We start from the raw sequence: 9,683 nt of genomic DNA, 5'->3' as shown, positions 1-9,683 counted from the left end.
TTAGAGGTGGGGGTCTCACTATATTGCCCAGGCTGCTCTTGAACTCCTGGGGTCGAGCAATCCTTCTGCCTCGGCCTCCCAAATGCTGGGATTACAGGTGTGAGCCGCCATGCCTGGCCACCTTTTTGTTTTTAAAACAGAGATATTGACATGGACCAGATTTACTATCTTACTATTTAAAACAACTAAAAAAAAAAAAAAAAAAAAACCTGTAAAAACAGCAGTTTTCGAGACACCAGACATCAGGCATCAAAGGCCAGTGATCCTTGGGAGACGGGAAACAAAGTGAACCCAAGGATTGTGCTGGGTTCCTACTCTGGAGAGATTTTCCAGGACATAGTGCAGGTAGAGCCAGCCGACGGTGAAGAGAGAAAGCTGAGTCCAGGGAGGCCAAAGCAGTTAGAATTTGCAGAGAGGACAGGAGAGGGAGAGCTGCACCGAGAATTGGACAGCTGCACAGAGAATTAGAGATCTGCAACTGGTCCCCCTGAAGCTTTCACCTGAGGACTCATCGGCATCCACGTGAGGAAACTACCAGAGGCCAGGATGGAATAACCCAAAAGGATGAGACTCTAATAATTGGCAAACACAAACCCCACAGCTCACACAAAGCCAGGCATAGTTCTTCCTACCAACCAATGTGGAAAATCTAAGATCAAACTGATTCAAATACTTAATCATGTCCCGCAATAAAGCATACAGAATTTTACCCAATAAAGTAAAACAAAAGGTAAAATTACCAGTCATGCAAAGCAGCAAGAAAATATGACCCATAATAGAAGAAAATGCAATCAATCAAAACCAACCCAGAAATGACAGAGGTAACAGAATTCGCAGTAAGCAAAGCTATTAAAAGCTGTAACTGTATTCCATATGTTCAAGGAACTAGAGGGAAGATTTAACATGTTAAGTAGAGACATGAAAGATATCTTTTAAAAAGACTTAAAATTCTAGAGACAAAATGGTAATGTTTGAGATGAAAAATACATTGGATGACATTAAAGGCAAATTAGACACTTTGGGGCAAAACAGCAATGAACTTAAAAATATATCAATATAAGCAAAAGAAACAGTGAGAAAAAGACTGAAAAAAATGAAGAGTGTCAGTGATCTGTGCAATCACTTCAAGTGGCCTAATGTATGTATAACTGGAGTCCCTAGGGAAGACGGCAGAAAAAAATGTTTGAATAATGGCTGAAAAATTTTCCAAATTTGGTAAGAACTATAAACCCACACACATATCCAATAATTTCAAGAAACCCATACACAAGAAACATGAAGACAACCACACAAGCCACTTAGAATCAAAATGCTTGAAATGAGTGAAAGAAAACAATGTAACCAGAAAAAGAGACATAAATACAGTAACAAGGATAACAGCAGATTTCTTTGTTGGAAATAATGCAACCCAGAAGATAGGTAAACAACATCTTTTGTCAACCTAGAATTTTATACCCAGCAAAACTACCTTTCAAAAAACAAAAGCTAAAAGAGAGACTCCTAGACATACAAAAGCTGAAAAAATTCATTCACCATCAGACCCACAATTTAAAAAACATTAATGGAAGTAATTCAGGCAGAAGGAAAACCATGCCAGATGGAAACATGAACTTATACAAGGACTGAACAGCACAGAAAATACTAACTCTGTGGGTAAATATAGGCTTCTTTTCTTATTATTTAAATGTCTTTTAAAGATAATCAATGGTTTAAAGCAATAGATAGATAGATAGATAGATAGATAGATAGATAGATAGATAGAGGGTTTTTAACATGGATGGTTTTTCACAAGGATGTACACTATAAACTCTAAAGCAACCGCTAAACACACACAATAGTTACAGCTAATAAGCCAGCAAAGGAGATAAAGTGGAGTTACAGAAAAATAGTCCAAAATAAGGCAGAGAAAGAGGAAGATACTAACAAAGAACAAATGGAACAGAAAATATCAAGATGGCAAATCTAAACCAAACCACATCAATAATTACGCAAAATGTAAGTGGTCCAAACATAACTAAAAGGCAGATTGTTAAATATGATAAAAAAGCAAATCCAACTATATACTGCCTATAAGAAACATTTTAAAGACACAAAAAATTAAAAGTACACACATAGAGAAAGTTATTGTGCTAACATTTGCACTCACTCATTTATATAATTCCTGTAGGGTAAAAAGCAAAATAACAGGAAAATAATTTGTAGGCTATAGAATACTGTATAAACCTATGGGGAATAGATCAAGAAATGGTGAAAATAATAGCTACTATTCAATAGCACTTTATGTAAATTTCAATTAATCCTCACAACCCTCAGGAACTTAGGTGTTACTTCCAAGATGAGGAGACTACAGAGATTATGTAACTTGTCTACATAATACAGGTGAAAACTACAGAGATTATGTAACTTGTCTACATAATACAGGTGACAACAGAGTCTGAATCCAACGAACTCTGCTGACAAGCAAACCATATTGTTCTCATGTTATGCGGTTGTTGTGAGGACACTCTAAATATTTAAATGTTTCTAGAGTAATCTGAAAAGTGTAAATAGCGAGATCTTTTAAAAGTAAACTCCCCTATCGATGAGATACTCTAAACATCATAAAGGCTTGCTTTTGTCACTCTCAAGACCCTACCTGCTCATGTTGTCTTTAGCTAGAAGTAAACCAAGAAGCTTTTGAAAACACTTAATTTTTTTTGTTTTAAAACTCTATTTATAATGGAAAATTTTAAGTCACCTGGGTGGCCAGGGCAGGGGATCTTCCAAAATCTATTAATCTTTACTTCATTTTGTTACACTGACTGGTGGCCTATGACATTCCAGCCTCAAAGGGTATTTAATTCAGGTGTTCCCTATTAAGTCTTTGCCTCAATTTTTTTTTTTTTTTTTTTTTTGAGATAGAGTCTTGCTCTTGTCACCCAGGCTGGGGTGCAATGGGTGCAATCTCGGCTCATTGCAACCTCCACCTCCCAGGTTCAAGCGATTCTCCTGCCTCAGTCTCCCGAGTAGCTGGGATTATAAGCAACCGCCACCACACCCGGCTAATTTTTGTATTTTTAGTAGAGACGGAGTTTTGCCATGTTGGCTAAGCTGGTCTCAAACTCTTGACCTCAAGTGATGCACCCACCTTGGCCTCCCAAAGTGCAGGGATTACAGGCGTGAGCCACCGTGCCTAGCCTCCTCAGTCTTTTAATTATATATGATTTCTCCCCAGAATTGTAACCATTAAAACCAAAACAGGAAGGAATGTTAAAAAAAAATCTGAATAGTGAACATACTTATTAAATACAAATTTCTCTGAAAGTTCTGCTTCTTCCAATTTCAGTCAAACGCTGTAATAAAAACTAGGTTGTTAATGGATCAAAAACAGAATTCTTGACAGTAATTTCTGGTGCCATCAAGAACAATGTGCAGTGGCTCACGCCTGTAATCCCAGCACTTTGGGAGACCAAAGCAGGTAAGATTGCCTGAGGTCCGGAGTTCGAGACCAGACTGGCCATGTTGAAACCCTGTCTCTACTAAAAATACAGAAATTAGCTGGACGTAGTGGCACACACCTGTAATCCCAGCTACTCGGGAGGCTGAGGCAAGAGAATCGCTTGAACCCAGGAGGCGGAGGTTGCAGTGAGCCGAGATTGCACCATTGCACTCCAGCCTGGGCAACAAGAGCAAAACTCTGAAGATAAAACAAACAAACAAAAAAGTCTGGGTTTAAAACATTTTAGAAAAAGTAACTGCTACTTCCTAGTGGAACTAACAAATGCCAGGTAATCTGCTAGATGATTTTAATCACACTGTAACATGGATATTACTTCTAAGTAACCCCAAATAACAAAGTAAAATTACTTGGTTGAGTGTTGTCAGAGAGGATCTGGGGCTAAGGTTCTAACCATGGTGCAAAAAATCCAAGTCCTTTCAATACGCTAAACTACTACCCCAAGGAATTAGATGATAGGTAAGAAATGAAAGGCAAAAAGAGCTAAAACCTTTATATTATAGCTTCAACCTAGAGGCTTCATCCTAGGTTAACTTTTTAAGAAAATGATACGTCACAGGTGCTGCGTACTTCTCATTTCATCACCTCAGAAAGTACACCATCGGGTTATCAATCTTAGGTTGTGACTGATAACGGAGTTCAGGTATTGCCAGCCCAATCCTCCTGATGAAGTCCCCTGATATGGTTTGGCTCCCCGTCCCCACCCAAATCTCATCTTGAAATATACTCCCCATGTGTCAAGGGTGGGAGGTGATTGGATGGTGGGGGTAGTTTCCCACATGCTCCTCTCATGATAGTTTCACAAGATGTGATGGTTTTACAAGGGTCTCCTTCCCTTTCACTTTTGTTTCTCCTGCCATGTAAGATGTGCCTGCTTTCTCTTCTGCCATGATTGTAAGTTTCCTGAGGCCTCCCCAGTCATGCAAAACTGTGAGTCAATTAAACCTACTTCCTTTATAAATTATGAGGCCTCAAGTAATATCTTTATAGCAGTGTAAAAACGGACTAATGTATCCTCCAGATTTTACCCAATGATTCAGCATCTGATGATGATTAGGTGCCTGGATCCATTATTTGATTAAAAGTTGCAATATTGTGTATTTCTCTACTGTATTTATTAAATTTTGCTTAAAAATATCATTTCATAATTTGTCTGAATCAGAACCAGAGTCCACACATGCTAATATGTCTCAGGGCTCTTAATCATTGTATATATAGTCTCCATCTCCAACCTCATTCTACTTTTTTGGTAATAAAACTGGGTCATTTGTCTTAAAGCATTTCCCATATTCAGTATCTCATCATAGTGACATTCATTCCTCTAGTCCCCTATTTTGACTGGATCCTGATTCAAACCAATCAACTATAAATGGCATTTTCTTCAGACATTCATGAAACTTTAAATATGGACTGAATATCAGATAATTATTTTGTTAGATACGATAGTGACATGAGAAAAAACTTGTTAAAAATATTTTAGGAATACCATATTATGATACCATATTATGTCACTATTTCATAATTAAAATAATAATTTATCAAACTATTTTAATAAAAATAATTAAAACTCATATTACGAGTGACATAATATGGTATCTGGCATTTGTATTTAAATACAACAGGGAATTTAAGTAGGGGAAAGGAACAAAATTTGCAAGATGTTTTAATTTTGAAGCTGGGCTATATGTATACAGAAATTCATTATTATTTGACTTTTACATTCTATGTTTTAAAAATTAATCCCTAAAATACAACTGGTCAACTCTCTCAAATGACTTAAACAGTATATTCATATTAGGGGAATTTACTCTTTTAATTATATCCCAAAAGGCTGGATTGCCAGTTATAAAACTGACCTGACTTTTGAACATTACATTCTCTTTACTTGAGAGACCTAACAGGCCCTGCACAGTGGCTCACGCCTGTAATCCCAGCAACTTCGGGAGGCGAAGGTGAAAGGATTGCTTGGGCCCAGGAGTCTGAAGCTGCAGTGAGCTGTGATCGCACCAATGCACTCCAGCCTCGGTGACAAAGCGAGATCCCCATCTCTAAAAACAGACAAAATGAACTCCAACAAAACCAATCAACCAACCACATTCAAAAAATTAAGACCTTTTAGGGATTTGAGTGGAGAGATCAAATTCTTAAAAACAGTGATCAAATGATTAAAAAAAAAAAACCTTTAAGAATTAGAATTGTTTGCAAATATGAGCTCTACTAAGACTAGGATTGTTGGCTATGATTGACAATGAATTCTTCTGACTACAATATTTGAATATGTAGCTTTTGTTAATCAAGTACTAGATGCGTAAAGTATTTCATTTGCACCAAATTTTGTGGGAATCAGAATTTTGAAACTGGAAGAGAGTTAAAAAACCCAGGTCGCCTACTCCCAAAGTGTTTCTTCATTCCAGGATGTCAAAGACAGACGTTAAGTATTGGTATCTGCCTACCATTTAAAACAGGAGGTTTCAAATGACCATGCAATGTTTAACTCACTTAGTAAAGAAAATTTTGAATAAATGAAATACAACTAATAAAAACCTGGGTTTTTTTTTTGTTGTTGTTATTGTTGAGACGGAGTCTTGCTCTGTCGCCTAGGCTGCAATGCAGTGGCACGGTCTTGGCTCACTGCAACCTTGGTCTCCCGGGGTTCAAGAGATTCTCCTGCCTCAGCCTCCCGAGTAGTTGGGACTACAGGCGCATACCACCACACCCAGCTAATTTTTTATATTTTTAGTAGAGAGGGGGTTTCACCGCTTTAGCCAGGATGGTCTCAATCTCCTGACCTCGTGATCCGCCCACCTGGGCCTCCCCAAGTGCTGTGATTACAGGTGTGAGCCACTGCGCCCAGCAAAATCCTGGGTTTTATTATTCCATTTCATTCCAAGTCACTTCAGGGTAGAGCTGTGAATAAGAATCAAACTGATTGTTCTGACACAATGTATTAACTATAGGAAAGCACAATGCTAGAATCTGGCAAACCTGAATTAAGTCATAATTACCAGATTTAGCCAAGTCACTTCCAGTTTCTCTAGTATGTAGTCCTTGTAGACTGCTCAGAGGAGGAGTTTTCACTTTTATGATAAAACTGTTAGTAGTTTGTCCCCTTGCTGTCAGCAGGAGTCAATTTAATTCAACTACTCTGAAAATTTTCATGAATGCATGGATGAATAAAAAACCTCAAGAAAATGAGTAGCAGCAGCAAACTGGAAATAATCTATTTAGCTGCACTTTATAAATGCCTCATAAGAAAATCAAGCTTGACTTCAATGGAATTTCTAGAAACAGTAAACTATGAGGTATCAAATTATTAAGAAAAATACCTAAATTACAAAGGATTAATGTACATTGGCCATTCTAAATCTTTTTCCCTTTTAGTGTTGAAGCTCAAGGCACTGTCCAAAAAAAAAAAAAAAAAAAAAAAAACCTTGGAACTTTCAGAAAATGAGTTAAGAAATACAAGGACAAAGGCAGTTAGGACTAGGAACTTGAAAGCTCAAAGAGGGGAAGGAAGGTTGGCAGAAGACACTCAATGATCCCAGAGGTATAGCCCTAACCTCTAAGCATTTCATCTATCCTAATTTTTTTAAGTTTCGTTTTAATGCCTGAAATTCCATGAATTAGACCTAGAAATTAGCAAATACCCTTTGGGAAGAATGTAAATTTTCAGAAGAGACAGGGGGTTAGCAATCAGTAACTTCTTAATAAGAAATAATGGGAATATTTTTCTTTCCTCCTATATCCTGAGATCAGCTACTCTGAGAATGAGTTTCTGATGGAAAGTAAACACTAATTTGGGAACTTGAAGCACTTACTGGGGGAAAGGACAGGAGGCTTAGATAGTACAATGGTACTGGAAAATGAAAAGGAACGAAAGGGAAAATAAAGAATAGCAAACACCTTAATCTATAGAGCTACACTGGTAGACTCAGGAAAAACTTTTTTTTTTTAAACATCACATGCTTCTTTAAAAAAATTATCACATATAGTTCAACTATTCTGAAATACAGTCACTGTATTTGGACTACATCAGAGGCCTAAACATAATGTATGCAGTCATTCTACAATAAACTTTTCGTTTCAGCTTTTTAAAACTCCTAGTCTACTTTAGGAACACAGTCTTACTGTATTGACAAATGTTGCCCCTAAGTAACATGGGAAACCAAGCTTGGTTTCATTATTTGTCCTACAAGAAAATCCCATGCATTTTATGTTTAAAATATATAAACAGATTAGCCAGGCACAGTGGCTCATGCCTGTAATCCTAGCACATTGGGAGGCCAAGGCAGGAGGATCACTTGAGGTCAGGAGTTTGAGACCAGCCTGGTCAACACGGTGAAACCCTGCCTCTGCTAAAAATACAAAAATTAGCAGGGCCTGGTGGTGCATGCCTATAATCTCAGCCACTCGGGAAGCTGAGGCAAGAGAATCGCTTGAACCCAGGAGGCAGAAGGTTGCAGTGAGCCAAGATTATGCCACTGTACTCCAACTTGGGCAAAAGAGCAAGACTCAGTCTAAAAAAAAACAAAACATAAACAGATAAAACTCCAATATTTGTGTAATGAACTTATGAAACAGGGATACTTTTAACAAAAAATAACCTATATCTGGAAATAAGCACTTAGGAATTCTACAAAATATTCCTACCTGGCTGACTGAACCATAGCAACAGACTTTCTTTTCTTTTACCCAATTAAGTAACATTTACCACATAGTGGGTTTTTTGTTTCGTTTTTTCTTTTTTTGAGATGGAGTCTGGCTCTGTCGCCCAGGCTGGAGTGCAGTGGCGCAATCTCGGCTCATTGCAACCTCTGCTTCCTGAATTCAAGCATTTCTCATGCTTCAGCCTCCCGAGTAGCTGGGATTACAGGCACGCGCCACCACACCCAGCAAATTTTTTGTATATTTAGTAGAGACAAGGTTTCACCATGTTGGCCAGGCTGGTCTCAAACTCCTGGCCTCAGGTGATCTGCCTGCCTCGGCCTCCCAAAGTGCTGGGATTACAGGTGTGAGCCACTGTGCCCGGCTCCAGTTTTTATGTGAAAACAAGGACAGTAAAAGAACAACAACAAACCCTAAAGTCACAAAGTTTATGTTAACCAATTAATTAAATTCTGGAAATTTCAGCAGCACGTTCTTCCCAAAATGCTTTCCAATCAAATCCTCCTTCTCCAGTAAGAATTATCACAAACATAAATTGCCTAATTAATAACCTTAATTCTTATAAGTTTACATATTTATGTCATTTGATAAACAGATGCTGGCCAATGTTAAGACTCCTAAGGACTTGGTATTAAAAACTGAAACCTCTCATCAGAATTTCTATTTTTATATCTGTGACTCACCAAACATACTTGGAAATGTCCATTTTCCAAGCTGACTTTCCAGTTAGATTTTAATCTTAAATAAAGTGTGCATGTGGTTTTATTAAACAAACTGTCACAACGGACAAACTAGATGCCTTTCCATGAATGTCTACTTATCACCCTGATATCACCCAATGAAAAAGAATACAACACTTAAAATTTAATAGAATTCTAACAGTAAACATTTTCTGAGTTTTGGTTTCTAGTACCTGCTTATCTAGAGTCGATAATAATCATCAACCGTTCAACAATTACAGAAAAAAACTTTTAAAGTTAAGTTCTAAATTTGAAGTATATAAAGAATATTCCTTTAAGAATATAAAGTAGTCAAGATTTCCTTTTACTCAAAAAAAATCACTTCAGAGGTGACCTCCATGTACAAAAGGCAAGACCAATCACATTTATCACTGGACACAAAGGATATTTCAAAGGTATTTAAAATGGTAATCTCAAAAGAAAATTAATTTTAATTTTCTACTGCATTATCAAGACCACAGTTGCTTAACAAGTTAATTATGCTATTGATACAAAACATACAGTATTTACACTTAACTGTACAAAATAATTTAATGTTTACAAAAATATTATAATGTTTAGTTGACTGACACAGTCTTAAGTAATCTCTTCTAGAGAAGTACATAGTAAGACCACTGATTCCCATTTCATTTCTTTTTTAATAAGTCAAAGAAAGGATGCTGCAATGCTTCATCCAAGGTAATTCTTTGAGTTGGATCATATTCTAACATTCTTCGAACCAGGTCAAACAGTTTCTCATGTTCTTCATCATGACAAAGCATAAATTCCTGGGGAAGAAATGT

At 37.1% G+C, this 9,683-nt stretch overlaps 1 protein-coding gene across 15 annotated transcripts in view; it reads right to left on the bottom strand.

The window, feature by feature from the left end:
* Positions 1–8,577: 8,577 nt before the first annotated feature.
* The window catches only part of CLK4 (CDC like kinase 4), a 69,423-nt gene continuing 68,317 nt past the window's right edge, over positions 8,578–9,683 (bottom strand). For all 15 annotated transcript variants that reach the window (XM_017896118.1, XM_017896119.1, XM_017896122.1 and 12 more), the window contains one exon: positions 8,578–9,668. In XM_017896118.1, the coding sequence (XP_017751607.1) occupies positions 9,528–9,668 (141 nt within the window). In that variant the 3' untranslated portion in view covers positions 8,578–9,527. The remainder of the gene's footprint in view (positions 9,669–9,683) is intronic.

This window comes from Rhinopithecus bieti, unplaced genomic scaffold, assembly GCF_001698545.2.
Source record: "Rhinopithecus bieti isolate Rb0 unplaced genomic scaffold, ASM169854v2 scaffold_26546, whole genome shotgun sequence".
Classification (NCBI taxonomy): domain Eukaryota; kingdom Metazoa; phylum Chordata; class Mammalia; order Primates; family Cercopithecidae; genus Rhinopithecus; species Rhinopithecus bieti.
This window is presented reverse-complemented; position numbering and strand designations above follow the sequence as displayed.